This window comes from Spodoptera frugiperda, chromosome 22 (assembly GCF_023101765.2).
Source record: "Spodoptera frugiperda isolate SF20-4 chromosome 22, AGI-APGP_CSIRO_Sfru_2.0, whole genome shotgun sequence".
Lineage (NCBI taxonomy): Eukaryota > Metazoa > Arthropoda > Insecta > Lepidoptera > Noctuidae > Spodoptera > Spodoptera frugiperda.
Genome location: NC_064233.1, coordinates 1,528,540 through 1,549,680, shown reverse-complemented (window position 1 = coordinate 1,549,680; position 21,141 = coordinate 1,528,540). Strand labels below are relative to the sequence as shown.

The 21,141-nt window shown below is 47.1% G+C and overlaps 1 protein-coding gene and 1 long non-coding RNA gene across 7 annotated transcripts in view; one reads left to right on the top strand and one right to left on the bottom strand.

Moving 5' to 3' along the window:
• The window catches only part of LOC118279625 (neogenin), a 124,623-nt gene extending 106,908 nt beyond the window's left edge, over positions 1-17,715 (top strand). Inside the window, exons 2-27 of one of the 6 annotated variants that reach the window (XM_050702673.1) lie at positions 2,840-3,029; positions 3,398-3,528; positions 3,711-3,892; positions 4,280-4,434; positions 5,074-5,174; positions 5,444-5,531; positions 5,824-6,132; positions 6,549-6,670; positions 7,253-7,421; positions 7,910-8,033; positions 8,374-8,526; positions 8,734-8,949; positions 9,083-9,301; positions 9,992-10,112; positions 10,564-10,719; positions 11,267-11,451; positions 11,703-11,913; positions 12,155-12,325; positions 12,623-13,078; positions 13,338-13,481; positions 14,190-14,303; positions 15,240-15,343; positions 16,260-16,380; positions 16,598-16,763; positions 17,025-17,275; positions 17,566-17,715. In XM_050702673.1, coding sequence (XP_050558630.1) covers positions 2,840-3,029; positions 3,398-3,528; positions 3,711-3,892; positions 4,280-4,434; positions 5,074-5,174; positions 5,444-5,531; positions 5,824-6,132; positions 6,549-6,670; positions 7,253-7,421; positions 7,910-8,033; positions 8,374-8,526; positions 8,734-8,949; positions 9,083-9,301; positions 9,992-10,112; positions 10,564-10,719; positions 11,267-11,451; positions 11,703-11,913; positions 12,155-12,325; positions 12,623-13,078; positions 13,338-13,481; positions 14,190-14,303; positions 15,240-15,343; positions 16,260-16,380; positions 16,598-16,763; positions 17,025-17,275; positions 17,566-17,708 — 4,502 coding nt within the window. In that variant the 3' untranslated portion in view covers positions 17,709-17,715. Of the gene's footprint in view, positions 1-2,839; positions 3,030-3,397; positions 3,529-3,710; positions 3,893-4,279; positions 4,435-5,073; positions 5,175-5,443; positions 5,532-5,823; positions 6,133-6,548; positions 6,671-7,048; positions 7,422-7,909; positions 8,034-8,373; positions 8,527-8,733; positions 8,950-9,082; positions 9,302-9,991; positions 10,113-10,563; positions 10,720-11,266; positions 11,452-11,702; positions 11,914-12,154; positions 12,326-12,622; positions 13,079-13,337; positions 13,482-14,189; positions 14,304-15,239; positions 15,344-16,259; positions 16,381-16,597; positions 16,764-17,024; positions 17,276-17,565 lie in introns of all 6 variants that reach the window. The other 5 variants (XM_050702670.1, XM_050702669.1, XM_050702668.1 and 2 more) reach the window with 5 other exon arrangements.
• Positions 17,716-17,754: 39 nt separating this feature from the next.
• On the bottom strand, positions 17,755-19,537 carry LOC126912132 (uncharacterized). Its single transcript, XR_007706774.1, has 3 exons — positions 18,137-19,537; positions 17,982-18,058; positions 17,755-17,903 (listed from the first exon to the last, which is right to left on the bottom strand). It is a non-coding gene; the product is annotated as an uncharacterized LOC126912132 (long non-coding RNA).
• Positions 19,538-21,141: the final 1,604 nt, after the last annotated feature.

Here is a 21,141-nt window from a genome sequence, read left to right as displayed (position 1 = left end):
CAATTTTCTATAAGGCTAAAATTGGGTCTTCGTTATCGCAATAAAGAGAACGACAGTAAGACCCAAAAGATAAAATTTTGTCGAACCGGGGATCGAACTCAAAACGCCTTACTCTAGATACTAACAAAGCAATTATGACACAATAAATTACTGATAGATTACAATCAACGAACTGTCCCGCTATTTAAAAACTCACTTGTAACCAATAGTTGTGTAACCATTCTCTATCATAAACACACACACACACACACACACACACACTGTCCCGAGACACGCGACACTCGAGCCTATCGATTGTGATCGACATGCAGCTCGCAGTGATTTACTATAGATGCGCCGGCGCATGCGGGCGGATACCGGCGCGTACACTATGCAGGGCATGTCAGAAGGTGCACGCTATGTGTCGTGTTGGTTTATAGTAATGTTCATTAATTTTGTAATAAATTATGTTATGTATTATCATCGTCATCGTCGGGTCCACCGTCGGGGACACATTGGGATCTTTAATGCATGCCAATAAAATAGACGAGTTACGATACACGTGTCACTCCATTAGTGAATGCTTAAGCAGGAAGCACAAAGCACCCTATTATGATCCTTACATACTTATTTACCTCTCTCCCCAATTCCCGATTCCCCACCCATTCTTAAATTCCTTACCACCAAAAGTCCGGCAACACACTTGTAACGCCTTTGGTGTTTCGTATGTCCATAGCGGCAGAGAGGCTCGTTTAGCGGGTTATACTATAAAAAAATATATTGTATAAAATTACATATAAAATTACATATTTATACACGATTTCGTTTCTGAGTTGAATTTATGAACAATCTTTTGAAGTGGGTTTACTGCCTATATATGTGTGTAGTGTGTTCGGAGACAAATACGTTGCTCAGTGTGTGGGGTACTGGGTCAACAGATGGTACTGCGATAGTGCGGGGCGGTGAGCTGCAGGGGCGGGGGTGACATGTAGGGACGTAGCTACGGATGGTGATCTTACTCGGGGGTTGGGTGATAAAGTATTGGGAGGAGACATTTTTGCAATTTTAAGATTCCGTACTTTTATTGGGAATTTCAATAATATTTTGTCCAAACCGGGAACCTCACTCTACTTGCTCTGCAGTCGCGGTTGCGATCACTCAACCATAGACAGTAATGAATAATGAGAAAGCTTGTGAAGTTGTATACCTACTATGATTATGGCTACATTATATGCTGGGAATGCGGGTCCAGCCGATGGCAGGAGCTAGTCACATCATGATAACATTACATACGAGTAATGATACTGCATCCAGCATGCAATACTATACTTATAAATTATAATCATTAGGACAGAGATGGTATCCTCACGCCATTATTGTAATTAGTATTGGCAGTTAATGCCTATCTCGGTCATAGATTTGTGATGCTATCTCAATAATCACCTGTAGAGCGTACATATATGTGTATGTATGTATGTATGTGTGTGCGAGTACTCAGGTCATATGTGGGTCATTCGGATGGTGAAGGTCACTGCCCTATACATGCATAGTGTACCTGTTTGTATGGTTGTATATGGTTGGGTTACCTATAACATGGTTTATAGCTCTATCCCCTATAAAATGGAAGGTAGCAGTAGTAGTATAGTGGTAGTATATTTTTTTTTTATAGATACCATGTGCCCACGTTCCTATGACGCCCGTCACGTAAGTGCGTCTCGTAATTTTCAAAAACGTGACATAGTTGTATGTAGTTTTATGTGTGGTGGGAGAGCCATGCTTCGGCACGAATGGGTCGGCTCGACCGGAGTGATACCACGGCCTCAAAGAAAACCGATGTGAAATAACGCTTGCGTTGTGTGAGTGAGGTTACCGGAGGCCAAATTCCCCTCCATCTCAATCTTCCCAATCCCCGATTCCCCAACAATCTTTAAATTTCTAAGCTCCATAAAGCCGACAACGCGCTTGTAACGCCTCTAGTGTTTCGGATGTCCATGGACGGCGGCGATTGCTAAGGATCAGGTAATCCTTCTACTCGTTTACCGGCTTATACCATAAAAATAGTAAATGAACAAGAATTGAAAATAGTAAAGAACTGGTCCATGCAGGAATCAAACTAGTATCGTGTAGCAGCCAAATCCTGCTACAATTATTTGGTTCAATAAATACAGTTGCGAAAACTACTACGAGTAGTTAATGTTTGTGATCAACACACATTGTACGCCTAAATTCCTATCGCGAGGTGAACACGTGGTGTTGTTATGGTCGGTCTCCAAGGCCAGTGCAAGGGCGTCTGTATTTGTTGTTGCACATGTTGTATGTAAACACACTCCGCGGTGTGACGCCGGTACAGGGAGCAGCAGCTTGCTGTATTCATACGCAGATGTTGGCAAGTGCGTCATCAGTGGGAACAAATACTATGTAGAATATTTTCAATTAAGAATTAACTCCTTCTACCAAAGGTTGTACATTGTATCAGTTTGTTTTTCGTTTAACGTGATCGAAACGAGAGCGTGTTTGGCGCTCTGATTGGTTAGCTCCAAAGAACCAATCAAACTCATAATAAGGGTACTGAAGTCAGATTGATGAGTTATTGTATGACAACGATATTTTCTACCGCGTTTTGGACTTCGACACAATGCACATTTTTATTTAATCCTTGGTTATTCATCATCGCTGCCGTGACGTGTACAGAGTTGTAAGCATTTGTCATTTATAGGTCGCCTACTGTTTGTGAAGGATGCATGCATTCGTCAAATGACGTCACGTGAACAGTTACCCTTATTGAAAAATATTAACATATGTTATCAGACTTTATATGTGATGTTCCACGATGTGTAACATGTGTTGTGGTTGGTTCCAGGCGGCGAGGACGCGCTGGACCCGGGCGTGCGGTTCAGCGCGGAGCCGGGCGACGCGGTGGTGGCGGCGGGCGAGGCGGCGCTGCTGGCGTGCTCGGCCGCGTCCAGCCGCGCGCTGCGCCTGCACTGGCGACACAGCGCCGCCGCGCCGCCCACACGGGACCACGCCATCTCCGACACCGATAAATACAGGTACTGCTTTTATTTTTAAAGGGGGATTATCATCTATTGCCTTCTCTCGCCATTGGCGGGGCGAGAGAGAGTATCAGAGTCTTACTGACTAAAAAGCACTCCGTTCCTTCTCCTGCTTTTCGAGCTGGAGGTAAACCCGCTAGAAAATCCGCAGCTCCGGCTAGGTATCAGCCCTACTGGGTCCCATCTGTGGCAGTAAATATAGATACTGTATCACACTTCACTGCATCTCTTTCCACAAAGAATCCAAATCACAATCCTCATACCCCTTCAAAAGCATACGCCATCTATTGGATACTAAGTCAGCTTCGATCCTGATCTCGCCCCCTTATACAATGCTCCACTAATCTCTCTGTATGTGTGTGCAGGAAGCAGTTGTCGAACGGGTCGCTGTGGATCTCGGCGATGTCGGCGGCGCTGGCGGGCCACTACCAGTGCGTGGCCAGCGTCGACGGCGTCGGCACCATCCTGTCCCGCGTCGCCGTGCTCTTCCTCGCCGGTGAGTCAACCATCTACACTATTAGGGCTTAAAATAATACTCACTTCTTGATTGATTAGACTAAAAAGTAATTGATTATGAGTCCTGATATGGCTCGAAACTTATCGAGGATCCTCGATTTTTTTGTTAATTTAATAGTTCTGTGTCAAGTTTGTACGATAACAACTTGTCTATGTCTGCAGAAGTACCAGAGGTAGTTGGCGGTCCCCGCTCGGTGCTGGGCGCGGTGGGGGGCGCCGCGCTACTACCGTGCGGAGTCCGCGCCCCCGCCCGCCTCGCGCTGCGCCTGCTGGCCGCGCCCCCCGACCGCCGCGTGTACGGAGCTGCCAGACTGCATGCCGCGCCCCCTGTACTCAATCTTAACGTAAGTACATACACTATACTATCACTGTTAATACATTCGATGTAAAACTGAACTTTTCAGTATGAGTAATTTAGAGCCTGTTGCTTGACAGAGAGAGAGAAAGAGAAGAGAGAGAGAGAATAACCTTTTATGAGATTTATTCTCGTAATTCGCTAACACATTGAATTTTTATGGAAATATCCGCATAGGCAAAGCATAAACATCAGTATGGCAATCTACTCGAATGTTCTCGATATCTGCAATTGGTTTTCAACCTCATCATTACCCATTAATAAAGCTTAAAATCGACTCAAGAGACTGGCTGACGTGTTGGTATATTCACATTAACAGTACATTTTGGACTTTATCACTTGGCAATAAAGTTGTGAATGTGGATGGTGTGGACAGGTGACGTGGCTGAAGAACGGGTCCCCGGTGCGGCTGGAGAGCTCGCGCATGTCGCTGACGCCGAGCGGCGCGCTGGAGCTGGAGCCGCTGCGGCCGCACGACGCCGCGCGCTACGCCTGCCGCGTCGCGCTCGCCGCCGCGCCGCACCACTACAAGTGTGTGAACCCCACGTGTATACACTAGAGAAACTACAATCCCGAAGCACTAATTCCCATCCTCCTATCCCAATCCCCAATCCACATACCGTAATCACAAACACCAAGCATTAATTCCCAACCCACTAACCCTAATCCACAATTCCTAATCCCCAATTTCCTAATTCACAATCCCCAATCCCTAATCCCCAATATCTCCTTCCCCCAAAAAGATGACATTGCATTTGTAATCGCTCTCTCGCACCGAAAATGCTCGTCTGGTGTAGCGGGTGTCTAATGTGACTACTATTTTGCCGCTTCATTTATTTAAAAAAAGCTATAGAACTCAAATCCCTTTGAAGTAGAAAACACATGTCCGTTTTCACAAGCCTCACCTAAATTTAAAGGAACGCTTGAGTAATGTCGTATTTAGTATCATTTTGATTTCCACCAACATATAAGCAACATTTTACAGTACTTAACTGTCACGGTCATAGTCTTTACTACCAAGTAAAATAGGTTGTGAAAACGGCCACAGACTCACAATCTTTAACTTGAAAGAAAGCGAATCCTTAAAATAAACTTGCTCTGCAAATGAACACGCCCATGGAAGGTGATTATACAATCCCCCACTATAGTACCCCCCCTGCCTGTTTCCAGGACGAGCGAGGAGACGGAGCTGCGCGTGAGTGCGGAGACTCCCAACGTGGAGTCCCCGCCGAGGTTCATCGCCACGCCGCAGCCTGTCACCGTCATGGAAGGTACAGTACCACACACTTCAACTGTTCACTGTGTCATCATCATTATCGACACTCAAGCAGTGGTTTTTTTTTTGAGGGTGGAAAATCATCCAATGACTTCTCCCGCCTTGGGCGAGGCGAGAGGGAGTGTCAGACTCTTACTGACTAAAAACCACCCCGTTCCTACTCCTGCCCGTCGACCCGGAGCCGCGGTAAACCCGCTAGGTAGTCCGCAGCTCCGGTACTCGAGTAGTGGTACAGTGTTGTTGATGTTACAACTCGATGTACAGGTGCGTCCGTGACGTTCGACTGCGCGGCGGTGGGCAACCCCAAGCCGGAGATCACGTGGCTCAACAACGGAGCCGCCATTGACCTCAGGTATGTATAACCCCCTCAAAGGGGTTGTCTCTTCCTATTGCCGTAACAAGTACTAGTGAAATGACATTACTCAATGACTTCTCTCACATTATCCTCTATTTCATTGTCTGGACTTTAAAAGAGACTATGACCTCTGAGTTTGTTTCGGCATTTCTTCTCAGAGTAGTCGGATAGGAAATGCTGGCCTCATCTAGCTATTTGAAATATTGACGTGTAAAAGTGTTATTTTATAACCTATTTACAGAAATAAATATCATTTATCATATGACTGACTCCCGCACGTATGTTGCAGCGACCTGGACTCGCGGTTCTACCTGGTGGGGTCGGGGTCGCTGCGCGTGCAGACGGCGCGCGCGCTGGACGCGGGCGCGTACACGTGCCGCGCGCACTCGCGCCTGGACTCGGCCGACTCCTCGGCGCAGCTGCACGTGCTCACGGCGCCGCGCGCGCTCGTGCCGCGCCCCAGCACGCTCACGGCGCGCGCGCGCGGTGACGTCACGCTGCGCTGCGACGTGCGCGGCCGCCCACAGCCCAGCGTCACCTGGTTGAAAGATGGAGATCCGCTTACACCCAATAACCATGACATCGCTCTTGTGGATGGGTATGTTAATACTTTATACTTTACGCATCTACAATTATAGATTTCGTCCCACCATCATCAAAAATAGACTGTAGGTATAAGCCAGTCTGTAAGACACTTATGAATTATCACAGGAGGCGTAGCTTAGTGCTAGCGCAATATTTAAGAAATGAAAGTTAAACTGGTCAGGCGGATGTGTCCATGATAGTACACTGTTACTATACAAGGTGTTGCAGAATTAATACAAGACTTTACAAGTGATTGATCAGCCATTCAATTCATGATCTTTTATTATGCTACTTTTCGTACAAACCTCGACTTGTGAATAAGACAAAACCCTGACAGTTTCCCGAAGGACTATTGTTCATAGTCGTTCACTATTATCTTAAATCTGCATATACTGGCTCGCCCCTTGTAACCTAGTCCCTCGTCCGTAGGTCGTCGCTGCGCATCCAGGGCGTGCTCCGCGTGGACGCCGGCATGTTCCAGTGCGCCGCCAACTCCCGCGCCGGCTCCGCGCTCGCAGCCATACGACTACTCGTGCTGCCGCCTGACGACGGTAGATATTACTTACTCAATTACTGTTGGGTGTCATGTGTATGTGAACTTGTATGTTTGTAAACGCACCCACGACACAGGAGAAAATCCTAGTGTGGGGCAACGTTTAAAAAAATACTTCAACGATGTCTATTTGCGCTTGTTGTACGGAAACTGATCATGTTTGTGTGTCCTGTTTCGATTTTTGTTTTGTTTGTGTTCCTTAATCCGACCCTGTACTGTTGTATGAATAATCGATTTGTGTGTGTATTCCCGTCCCTTATACATGTTGCTCTTATTTTCAATTGTTTTTATTTCATTTTTCTTTCGTATGTTTTTTTTGTTTTTTTTTATTTTCGTTTTATTTATTTCCCCCCGTCCCGCTAACGTTACCTTCCAGAGATGCGCAACATAACAGTAGAGGTACCGAGCACTCCGCACGACGCCCTCCCGACCCTCCCGACCACACAAGTACCTGAGGACGAGGACTTCCTGGGAGAGACGTCGTCAGCGTACACGGCGCCGCCGCTGGAGTACTCGGACATGGATGAGTATGACGATGGTGATGGGACTGACGATGATGATTCGTTGCACGCTGCGCAAGGCCTGGACCTGGAGCAGCTGCGCGCGGGCAACAGTTCGGGCGCGGCGCCGCGCGAGCTGCGCGCTGTGATAGTGAAGCACCGCTTCGTCACGCTCAGCTGGCAGCCGCCGCAGCCCGACGATGACGTCACCGGGTACGCCGTGCTCTACAAGGTCAAGGGCAGCGAGAGGTCAGTGAAAATATTAATAAAGATGTTTCCACCAACGTAACGTATCCTTCTTTCATCTAGTTATTTTATAGATTGTCGTGTTAAAAGTGTTATTTCGTAACCTATTTGCAGAAATAAATATGATTTATCATTTATTCTCTATTTGTTTCACTCTATGCTTTTTAATGAGTTTTCTTATCGATCAAGTATTGTTCGCTATTTTGGAGAAACCGCTGTAATTCAGGTACAAAATGTGTTAAAACCAAACAATCTATCACATTATACCGTAGCATCAGTTTTGGCAAACAGACTTCGTTACACAGGACACGATTTACTTTAACACTCACGAGATTGTTAAGTTAACACGGTGGGCACCCCACCTTCTGATTGGTTAGTTCACTTGGAGCAGCCAATCACAGGCCGAACGTCATAAATGTATCGTTAAACAACCTCGATGCGATACAGTATGTATGTATAGTGTTATGTACTATGTCTGTCTGTCCGCGCAGAGAGCGCGTGTGGCGCGGCGGCGCGGGGCGGCACGAGATGAACGTGGCGTCGCTGCAGCCCAACACCACCTACACCTTCGCCGTGCTCGCATACACCGCCCGGGGGACCTCGCCGCTCTCCGACGTACGTACTGATACCTACATTGTTTTATATGTATAACGAACAAGTGCTAGAACTGCATAACTTCTGGGCTGTATGCTGTAGCTTATTAGCCATAATACTCGTATCTCGGCCATAATAAATCGAATTCTTGAATTTATTCCCCTGTAAGAATATACAGAAAGTAACGAAAATTTTTTTTTTAATTGGGACAAACCCGCCACAACCTCCCGTACCGCTGCAACTCCTGTGCACCAGGATCTACAGTAGATACAACCATGCAAACACCGGAACATTGAAGTAACGAAACATTATCTTAATCCAAGACTTATCAGTGAAAACTTATTTGTATTACGTGACACAGACGATAGAAGTAGTGACGGCAGAAGAGGAAGTGTCCCACGGGCCCCCGGTGGACCTGCGCGCCGAGGCCACAGGGCCGCACTCGCTGCGCGTGTCCTGGGGCCCGCCCGTAGGGGCCCCGCCGCCCGCCAAGTACTCCGTGCACTACACTGAAGTGAGTAATGGAATTTTACTTATTTTAATACTACATACTAACTTATCACATTTTCGAAGTCTTTGCTTGCATTCATTAAAAAAAATCTGTAAATTAAATTCTGTTCCTATTTGGTAAATTATGCACTTTTTACAATATTTTGTTGCAATATTATAATAATATTGAGATACAGGTAGCAGTTGTGTTAATGCGTGTATGTACTGGCAGGAGGAGAGCGGTCGCGAGCAGTTGGAGTGGGTGGAGGCAGGCACGGGGCGCGGGGGCGCGCAGGCCGTGACGCTGGGCGCGCTGCGCGCCGCCGCCGCCTACTCCATCCGCGTGGCGGCCGCCGGGGGCGCGCCCGCTGCCGTGCGCGCGCGCACCCCGGGGGACGTGCCCGCCGCGCCCCCCGCCAACGTCTCCGCCATACCCACCGGCGCCACGGTAACTGTGGAACCAATGTCATACTCAAATCACAGTCGTCGCAGTTATATTACATTCGAGAAATCATAATATGTCTTTTGTCTGATAGGATTAATTGTTAAGTATTCTACATTACAATCATTCTGTTACGCAGTCGATCCTAGTCCGCTGGGAGGCGCCTCCGTCCCGCACGCACCGCGGGGCCCTGACTGGCTACAAAGTCCGATACCGCGCCCTATCCCCGGCCCCGTCGCCGGGCCCCGCCACGCCGGGCACGGGGCCCGCCAACAGGAAGAAGGCAGACTCGCTCACTACGCCGGCCGACCAGAGGAGAGCTGAACTCAGGGGGCTGGACACTGCCACTACATATCAGGTAATGATGTAAAATGGAATCCATCATATAAAACTATCATATAAAGCCCATTATGTATTTGGGAGTGATATACTTTTCTAAATAATTGTCAAAAATGATTACCTTAAAAAACAAGCTATCGTATTTGTTACGAATTTAACATTTTACTACAGACGCTATTCATTCAGTTATAGACGACAAACAAACTGAGCCAATCCGTCACTGTTTGCCATAGCCGACAAGGAAACGAAATTTTTACAATCATTTTCGTTTGGCGTTCGAAATTTGTAAGTTCATAGGTTTTGAAACGAGCATCTCCACTGTCAGATAAACTAGCGAGCTTGTGTAGTATTGGTATATAGTATGGTGTATGGTATATGGTTCCAGATCCGCGTGTGCGCGATAAACGCGAACGGGTCGGGTCCGTTCAGCGAGTGGGTGTAGATATATTATGTTGTATGGTTCCAGATCCGCGTGTGCGCCATAAACGCGAACGGGTCGGGTCCGTTCAGCGAGTGGGTGTAGATATATTATGTTGTATGGTTCCAGATCCGCGTGTGCGCGATAAACGCGAACGGGTCGGGTCCGTTCAGCGAGTGGGTGTAGATATATTATGTTGTATGGTTCCAGATCCGCGTGTGCGCGATCAACGCGAACGGGTCGGGTCCGTTCAGCGAGTGGGTGTAGATATATTATGTTGTATGGTTCCAGATCCGCGTGTGCGCGATAAACGCGAACGGGTCGGGTCCGTTCAGCGAGTGGGTGTCTGCCACCACGCAGCGCCACGACCTCGACGAGACCACCGTGCCGCCCGCGCCGCCCCCGCTCACCAGTACGTACACTACTTCTTGTTTTAATGTGTATTCATTTCCTACCTGTTGGACACTCGACTAATATATATGTAGTTAGCATGATATATTGAAGAAAGAACTGTATCAGCCGGTTGTACAGCAATGGATTATACGATACGTCAACTGGTTACATGAAACAATATGTTTTTAGTGATTTCTTTTCGATCGATGATAGTTTATGTATTACTGTGTATAAATACTGTTTAACTAATGCAACGTAGGAAGTGGTTGGAAACATCCATAGCTTCTTTGAAGAATGTCGGCCGAATGCCGGCAGTATACTGACGTTATACTCGCCAGGCTAATATAACGATGATTTGGTTCGTAGAACATATCACAGCTAATACATTCAGGTTTATCAGAGACCACTGTCCTTGTAATACGCTACCCACGGTAAGAGTGCTAGTGGTGACATATGTGGTGTGGTTGCAGCCCGCGCGGGGCGCGACTGGATCAGCGTGTGGTGGGGCGCGGCGCAGGGGGGCGTGCTGCTGCGGGGGCTCGTGCTGGGCTGGGGGCTGGGGGTGCCCGACGATGCAGCCCGGGAGCTGCCCCCGCATCTACACTCGCACGTCATCCGGGGACTCGGTAACTATACTACTGCTGTAATAATTATACTCACACAACTACTGGGGGCTGGGGGTGCCCGACGATGCAGCCCGGGAGCTGCCCCCGCATCTACACTCGCACGTCATCCGGGGACTCGGTAACTATACTACTGCTGTAATAATTATACTCACACAACTACTGGGGGCTGGGGGTGCCGGACGATGCAGCCCGCGAGCTGCCCCCGCATCTACACTCGCACGTCATCCGGGGACTCGGTAACTATGTCACTCGTGTATTGTGTATTAATTGACTGCCTCGTTGGTCGAGTGGTCTCGGATTCTCGGGTCGGGCAAAGTATTACTGAGCTTTTTTCGGTTTTTCCAAAATTTCTCAATAGTAGCACGGAGTCTGGAATTGTGCCCAGTATATGGCAATAGGCTCACCCCCTATTACATGGGTGAATAGTGGGCGTACATTATATAGCGGCATTAGCCGTAATGTGCACCTCTGCCTACCCCTTCAGGGATAAAAGGCGTGACGTTACATACCATTGGAACTAGTCCTCAATAATATGTGTTTGCAACAGAATCGAACGCGGAGTACGTGATCTCGCTGCGCGCCAGCAACTCGCGCGGGCTGGGCCCCGCCGTGTACGCCACGGTGCGGACCAAGCCGCCCGCCGACGACGAGGACGAGCCCGACGACGACGACGACGAGGACGAGGACGAGGAGGACGAGCCTCCCCCGCTCATACCCCCCGTGGGGGTTAAGGTACGGGCGAGGACATTAGTAGTTACGCTTACTGGAACGAACAGACTAATTACCTGATGGTAAGCAAATAGCGCTGCCCATGGACACCCAAAATGCCAGAGACATTACAAATGTGTCGTCGGGAAAGGGGGAAGGGGATTCAAATCTATTACTTGTAGATATTTTTTCTTCATTTTACAATGGTTTATGTTATCGGACTGTCTCTCACATAATCTGTTGTTCTCTGATACCATGTACATGCGTGCCCCCAGGTGATAATGCTGAGCGGCACGACGGCGGTGGTGTACTGGACGGACCCCACGCTGTCCAAGGGGCAGACGGCGACGGACGGGCGCCGCTACGTGGTGCGCTGGTCCAGCGCCGGGGGCCGGGTCCGCACCTTCAACGCCACCGACCTCAACTGCATGCTCGACGACCTCAAGCCATACACCACCTACGAGTTCGCCGTCAAACTCATCAAGGGTATGTTGTACCCCTCCACCTCATTGTAGGTGGTGGGAAATATGATCAATATTTTTTTTTATTAATTCCCAAATCTTCAATCATCATATCTCCAACCCCTAATCTTCATCATTAGGATGAGGAAGGGGACTCCCTCTATCGGTCTTCTCTGATTAAAAACCACCCCGTTCCTACTCCTACTCTGTACATAAATAAATTATCTGTTTAGTGTGAATGTGTATAATACTGTTTCCCCCCACAGGAGGTCGCGAGTCGGCATGGTCGATGTTAGTGTCCAACACCACGCTAGAGACGTCCCCCGGCTCCCCCCCGCGCGAGCTGCGGGTGTCCCCCGCCGCTCCCCCCGCGTCCCCCGCCCGCGCTGTAGACCTCGCCTGGCAGCCCCCCGCCAAACCTAACGGGGTCATTACTGGTCAGTATATCTTGTCAACGTTACAGGGGGAGGGGGATCGAACTCCTCACCCTTTCTAAGTGAAATGAAATGCAACAAAATATTTTAAAAATTTGCTAGTTTCTATTTAACTAACGTTGAAAAAGAATAAGGTATCTTATATTTGTTTGCTCCACATAAACTTTAAAGCTATTGAACGGACTTTCGTGCAGTTTTATTAACTTGACTTGAGTATCATGAATAACAATCTAATTAGTCGAAGTATGTAGTAGAGAAGAAGAATAAAATAAATAAATTAATATTGCGTATCCCCCGCAGGCTACGTGATAATGTACGCGGTGTCGGGCGCGTCCCCGCAGTGGACGGCGGTGGCGGCCCCCGGCGACCGGCCCCGCGCCCGCGTGGAGCGCCTGCGCCCGCGCACCAACTACCTGTTCAAGCTGCAGGCGCGGAACAACAAGGGGCTCGGCCCCTTCTGCGCGCCCGTGGCCTACAGCACGGGGGCCGAGGCGGGGTCGGGCGGGGGGCTGGCCAGCGCCACGTCGGCGTGGCTGTGGGCCTCCGCGGGCGGCGCCGTGGCCGTGCTGGGGCTGGCGGCGGCGCTGGCGCTGTCGCTGTGCTGCCGCCGGGCGCAGCCCCCGCTGTCGCCCGACACGTCCACGTACCAGAAGTCGTCGGCCTCCGCCGCCATCAAGCCGCCCGACCTGTGGATCCACCACGACCAGATGGAGCTCAAGCACATGGACAAGTCGCTGCACAGCTCCGCTAGTAAGAGTACGACTCCGACATACACTCTACTACCCATCTACTGTACAAACTGTACACTGTACACAACTTATACATAGTTCTATACAACCTACAATTATTATTTACAAGACATTTAGTCGAAACAGTTCAACCGCCACTTGTTTTTTGTCACAATTTATTTTTTATTCTCATGACATTTTATATTTTACAAACAGTAGCAATAGAAATCTCTCTAATTACGTGATACATCAATATCGTACTACCCACCCCCCCTACCTCCCCCCAGTATCAGCGGGCAGCGTGGAGGGCGGCGGGCTGATGTCGTCGACGCTGACGCTGGGCCGCGCCCCCCCCGCGGAGTACGAGCCGGCGCGCCACCCCCCGCCCCCCGCGTCCCTCGACCGCCGCCACCACGTGCCCACCTACGTCGGTACGTACACACGCACACACGCGCATGTACATCATACATACACACACACACATACATACATTATTCCATTCCATTCGTTTTGTGTTCCATCACCCCCTGTATATGTGTCATTGTCATCTGTACTAGCGACGAATTGTAATCATGACCCACTACACACTCTCTTATAGCAGTTTAAGTGAACAGTATTCACGTAATACATTTCAATTGTACACCATTGTTTATGAAAGTGGGTCATGACTGTTTTTGTCGATAGTACCAACACACAGCTACAAATCGAGCTATACAAAACCAGTGTATCATGGTCTCGCTTCGTATGATCTCCCCGCACATTCGACGTACGACGTACCAAAAAATCAGACTGTTCCGAGTCTGATATCCGGCTCGAAGAACCAATGTTTATTGCCAGGCTCAGCATTAAGTGGTCTAGTGGGATAGCCATTTATTTTGTAAATCGATCAATTGCCCTATCAAACTCATGTAACGAAACCATATCGCCATGTTCCTCGATCCCAACGCCATCTTTCGAGCGACGAGTAAAACAAATCGATTATATGGTTTCTTGATTTCCGTATTGATAACAAACAGTCAGTGTATACTGGTTTTGCATAGCTCGACGTGTACGTAAGTCGAGGCTCGTGAAGTAAGGTAGCGTAGTGTATGACTAGGCTAGCGCTAGTAAAGTAGCCGTAGTGACGTATATACGTGTAGAGTCGCGCTCGGTGTCGGCGACCAGCTCCGACGCCTGCGGGGCGCGGCGCTGCGCGGCCTGCGACGCCTGCGACTCCTGCCGCGCCTGCAGCGCCTGCGACTATATGCCCACACGTGAGACTCTTTCCGTTGCTTACTGTACACTGCTTCTTTGTGTGTAGATCTAGTCGATACTACTGTAGCTCGTTTGGTAGATAATTCTATTGTTTTTGTGTAAGAATCTAAGCGGATGTGTAATTATTATGTCATTGTAACGCTGTCGGCGGTATATAAAGGCCGGTAACGCACCTATGACTCCTCTGGTGTTGCGGGTGTCCATGGGCGGCGCTGATCGCTTAACCATCAGGTGACCAGTCTGCTCCTTTGCCAACTATTCCATAAAAAAGAATTTCCATTACCTAGACACCTGAAGTAACCGTAATGTGACTGAGTTTTACACATCTGGTTAGAAATTACAGTAAGATTACATTTTGTATTTGATCTATCACACATTTGCATGTGCATTAACATCATCGCACTATCACATACAGAGCGGTTACAGAGTGGTACGTCCTTGGTACGTCATTGTAACTCAAGTGGTGAGTCATTGGTACGTCATTGTAACTCAAGTGGTAAGTCATTGGTACGTGAGCCGCGGACGTATTGGACACGTTTTGACATTTTCTTTGTTTCTGTGTTGTACTTTAAAAAATTTATCTTAATAAACATAAATAAATACTTCATTGTTTTCTATTAATTCATGGTTTGAATAAACTTAAATATTTATTTGTCAACTTAAATATTCTCAGTATTTGTGTGTAGTTGTTGTAGTGACTAACCACTGTAGTGAGATTTTTTATACGAAGATTATAGAAAAGATACAATCTTCAATTAATAGGAAGGCAAGTTATGATATTGGACACAGTGGACATGTCATGAGTGCATTTTGTTGAGTGTACACAAAATGGAAGAACATTTTGGGAACAATCTTCCTTTATAATAATCTTATATTTCAAAGAGAGTATAGATATTGTAGTGACGGTGTAGTGACGCTGTGTCCGTGTGTTCCAGCGATGACGGGTATGGGCGTGGGCGTGGGCGTGGGCGGCGTGGGCTGCGCGGCCACGTGCGAGCGCCGCCCGCACGCGCGCATGCCGCATCCCGACCAGGTACGAGTACGTACTCCTTGTTTATATATTTACTAGTTTAAGTGGTTTAGAGTAGTTCTTGAAATTAAAGCCTCGTATTCATGGTAAACATTTTACTTAGCAACAGTTAATCAACGTTGTTGATGAATAGCGAGAATGCTGCTGGAAACTTTGTTCAAACTAATATAAACTGTTGTTTACGCTCGCCGGGCGTCAACTGTACAGCATGGCGCGATCAACTCCGCAACACAAGTGTTGCCCGCAACATGCTTATGCAACCATGTTGCTGAACAAAATGTTTACCATGAGTACAAGGCTTTATGCTAACAAATGAAATCTTTAGTTACTGTACGATACATGTTGAGTCTTATGTTAATTATATCGACGATTAATGCCTGTTTAAACAAAATGGTTTACTTTATGTTAAGACGCTTTTTTTAGAATGTGAAAAGTCATCCTATGTCTTCTCCTGCCTTGGGCGAGACGAAAGAGAGTAATAGACTCTTACTGAATAAAAACCACCCCGTTCCTACTCCTGCTTTTCGAGCCGGTGCCCTGGTAAACCTGTTAGGTAGTCCGCAGCTCCGGATCAGGCATCAGCCCTACTGGGCCCCATCTGTGGTGGTCTGATGACTCTTTGAGGCGTTTGGAGCCGGAGCTGCTTAACCTGTTACGTTGTCCGCAGCTCCGGATTTATGTGTAGACGCTACCATATCAAATCTACTCAATCATTAAGTAGATTTTCAATTAAATTTTGATTGTGATAAAGTTCGAAATGAAATGTTAAATAGTTTACTAATAGCTCGCAGTATTGCCGTCTATACTGTAATGAAGTTAGCAACAATAGTCTATACAATGAAGTTAGTAACAGTTACAAAGTAGCTTCGCTAATATATTAACTTTGTTAAGTAAATAATATTGATATTATGTTATGTGTCCCCAGAGCACCCCCCTGCTGGCGGGCGTGGCCCCGCTGGGGTCCCCGCAGTCGTCGCTGGGGTCCCTGGCGCACGCACAACATGCACAGCACGCACAACACTCGCAACATCCGCCGCCCGCGCCATGTGAGTATATACCATGCTAGAAAAACGAACTTATTTGTAACTAGTCGATCCCAAAAAGTACTTTTGTAAAAATTCCAAAAAAATATGAGTTTTTGTGAGTTTTGTACACATTGTGACATTATAATATATAGCTCTTGTAATAGATATCATAACTTGAAATATATATTTTTTCTATATAACAAATTGGTAGGGAAGTGTATAATGATTTGTATCGCAGGTGGGTCGGGCACATGTCCACTGGGCGCGGCGTGCGCGGGGCCGGCGCTGGGCGTGGGGGGAGTGGGGGGCGTGGGGGGAGTGGGAGGAGTGGGCGACATCTACGCGTCCGCGGCGCGCGAGCGGGGACACTACGTCGCGTACGAACCGCTCGGACACTACACACAGTCAGTACCTTAATCTTAATACATACATATGACTTTAGCTGTAGTTCTGATTGAATCTCAAAATATTTCTGTAAAGTCTAGTAAGTCTTTCCGTTACATTTAAAGTCCTATTGAATAGAACAAAGAAACAATTTCAGCCATACAAATGAAATGTGTGTCAATCTGAGAAACTATTAAATGATGTATCCCTATAGAGTTTAAGTAGCATTTCGACAAGTCCCGCCAATATTGGTTCATAAACTACTGTATGCCTTCTTGCAGCCGCGACTCGCTAAGCAGCGAGACAGGGCCGGGCAGCGGGGGCCCGGGCATAGTGGGCCCCGGCGGCGGGGGCGTGGGGTCCCTGCAGCGGCGCGGCGCGGGCCCCGGCGGCGGGCTGCACAGCTTCGTGAGCGACAACGCCAGCGACACGTCCACGCCCCCCCACTCGCGGGCCAGCCAGCGGGACACCTCCCCCTACAAGAAGAGCGCCAGCTCCTCGCCGGGGCACATCCCCAACCGACTGCAGCTCGGTCAGTATACCATATGGTGATATGTGATGTATGATCGTGAATGGATAATTAGGAGTGAAGTATGGTCGTATGTAAGTGTGACTGAATATGAGTGTAACTGCGTGCGTGATTGTGAGCATTAATGGACAAATATTTACGGGTGAGATCCATTTTGTATGTAGGTGACTATATGGGCATGAGTAGATGAATGAATATAAATCAGAAAGAACATAAGTGAGTATGAATAAGAATGAAAGTACGTGTGTGAGTGACAAGATACAGTAGATAAATGTATGTTATTGGTCCTTCAGGCGGCAGTGTCCCGCACTGCGCGGACGAGCTGGAGCCGCTGACGCCGTCGCGGTCCACGGAGCGCCTGCACCGCGAGATGCAGAACCTGGAGGGACTCATGAAGGACCTCTCCGCCATCACGCAGCAACAGTTCCACTGCTAGCACCCACTACTCCGACATACACTGGAGGACTCATGAAGGACCTCTCCGCCATCACGCAGCAACAGTTCCACTGCTAGCACCCACTACTCCGACATACACTGGAGGACTCATGAAGGACCTCTCCGCCATCACGCAGCAACAGTTCCACTGCTAGCACCCACTACTCCGACATACACTGGAGGACTCATGAAGGACCTCTCCGCCATCACGCAGCAACAGTTCCACTGCTAGCACCCACTACTCCGACATACACTGGAGGGACTCATGAAGGACCTCTCCGCCATCACGCAGCAACAGTTCCACTGCTAGCACCCACTACTCCGACATACACTGGAGGACTCATGAAGGACCTCTCCGCCATCACGCAGCAACAGTTCCACTGCTAGCACCCACTACTCCGACATACACTGGAGGGACTCATGAAGGACCTCTCCGCCATCACGCAGCAACAGTTCCACTGCTAGCACCCACTACTCCGACATACACTGGAGGACTCATGAAGGACCTCTCCGCCATCACGCAGCAACAGTTCCACTGCTAGCACCCACTACTCCGACATACACTGGAGGACTCATGAAGGACCTCTCCGCCATCACGCAGCAACAGTTCCACTGCTAGCACCCACTACTCCGACATACACTGGAGGACTCATGAAGGACCTCTCCGCCATCACGCAGCAACAGTTCCACTGCTAGCACCCACTACTCCGACATACACTGGAGGACTCATGAAGGACCTCTCCGCCATCACGCAGCAACAGTTCCACTGCTAGCACCCACTACTCCGACATACACTGGAGGACTCATGAAGGACCTCTCCGCCATCACGCAGCAACAGTTCCACTGCTAGCATCATACTACTCGTGCATAGAACATACTACACGCCGATATCTCATTCGATTCACTAAACTCATGTGAACATCAGTCCAAAATCGGTTCAGCTAATCACGAGGTAATTGCTGACAAACATAGAAGTCGAACTTAGAACTTACTCTCTTGGAAGTGCGATATAAATAATATCACAGTACTTAATCGAATAGTGATATGTTCGATTTATCGAATATAAATGATATTATGATGTTTATACACTGTTCTCGACTATGGATGGTATGGTACACTTATAGATTAAAAGAACCAAATATTTTAGTGAATCGACTGAAATGTCGCGAGTACAGACAGACAAACAGACAGACAGCCAGATTACAAACGCTGCGTTGTACGACACGTGTGACATATTCCTAGCTTTATTACTTTAGATCCGTTTATATCCACACTCGCTGTTTGTCTATGGAACTACTGATACCTTTGAAATGAAATTATTTGAACAAATGCAAGTCTCGAGAAATACTATATACTCCTTTTAAAGTAAGCGACGCAATTGTGAGTCCTCTAGTGCTGCGAGTGTCCATGTATGGCGATTGCTTACCATCAGGTGATCCATCGGAGCCATTAAACGAATGATGCATTTGACAAAAATAATTCAATTATTTTCTTTATGGGACATAGGTACTAAGAACGATAAACACCCGCGACACTAGAGGAGTTACAAGTGTGTTGCTGGCCTCTTGGAGATTTGGAGGAATTGGTCTTCCAGTACCCTCACGCGGCATTTTGAAATGTTTTATCAAAGTCAAAAACATTTTTTTATACATAAAACGGCTGACTTGATCTTAGTTCCATAGACAAAGAGTTGTTTTTAGATGAGTTTATGACAATTAGTTTAGTTGTGTCCCCCTGGTACTTACCGGACGACTGTACATTGCGACTATATACTGTATATACCCTAGTACATATACTGTAGCCCCCTAAGCTAGGTTTATCTTGTTTTGACTGATTTTATTATTATTGCTAACGATTGTCACACACTGCACTCTCACATATTTTATAATAATTATTCTTTAGTCAATAACGTCTATATATTTATAGACATTGACGGTCTAACTAAATTTGTATGTTCTTAGGAAAATGGACTTTATTCTCTATGTATTTAGTGTGATATTGCAGTGTGTGACGTATCACGGCGGCCATATTGTGCCCGCGGTCACTGACCCCGCTCTGACTCGCTCAACCTCCAACACACTCCTACATTTCAACTAACAAACCTTATTTATCGACAATACAAACGATTTCCGCCTCTATTCCATTAAAATAAGAGTGATGATTAATGCACCAAATAGTTGGTATTGTAAATATTTTGTCTGACTTTCAATGTCAACTGTATGCCATAAGGAATAGGGGTGAGAATCGCTTGAATGTTGTTGGTTGCAATGTGCGGGGTGTATGGAGAAGGCTCACTGTATATGTTTATGTAAAGAGCTAGTCATGTAAACTACGCCTAAGTAGGGTAAGCAGGTACCGCGTCACATACACACATACACGCACGCCTTGTGGGGACAATGTACTCATATATATACATAAGTTACTGTACTTTAGTAAAATATTATCAATTTTTACGTATTTTTTCATGTTTTTTAGTAAATTTTTATTCGAATTTCTACGTATATTGGCCCCGTAATGTGTGCCTATACATTGAATGTCACGTGGTATCGTTATAATCTAAGTTCGGAGCGATCGCGACACTGAAGAAAACACCAGTGTTAGATGAACTCTGGTTGCGTATAGTTTATGTTCTGTGAGAGGTTTACTTATACTGGTCTTTTGCAATTGCCAGCGCAAGTTCAGCTCTATTGACGTACACTTAATGCAGTATAATGGGTTGAGTTATACTAGCTAATTTAAACTGAACTTTAAGGATTGTGAGGGGTTCACTTATACTGGTTATTACCCCTAGATTTGTAACGACCAATGTAAGTTGAACTCTGATGAAGTACACTTTATGCACAGTGAGGGGTCTAGTTATACTGGTACTTGTATCTCCGGCGCCGCGGTCGCTCCATATAAATTTCCTATATTGAACAATTTCTCAAGCTAGCCGTAAGTCTCTTATATAATTATTGTAAAAATCTTTTGATACATTATGTAAGTAACATATTTGTACATTTGGTACACGACACGTATTTTTACTATTATATCGGGCTGCACCCACGTTTGTTGAACACTGAGCACACTGACCAGTCCACGCTGACTGCTGGCTACTGAGAATTTAATAGCTCAGCCAAAATTAAATCAATAAATATTGCTCTTAGTAGGTCTCGATACATTTTTCTGAATTTTTAAAGCAGCTGGACTGTTTATTCTCTGTAAGATCCACTGGATGGCGTTGTAATCAAATTGTGATTTTGAGTACTTTATTTATAACGATTTTTATTTATACAAAATAAATATTATAACTAGGATAATATTTCGACTCTCAGATTAAGAATATTATTGAGATGCTACGTTTTATATGGATTATATTGAGATGTATAACCTACCTAGTGATTATTACTATAGTCTGTCGCGTGGACTGGCCAGTGTTCCCAAGTTTTGTATAA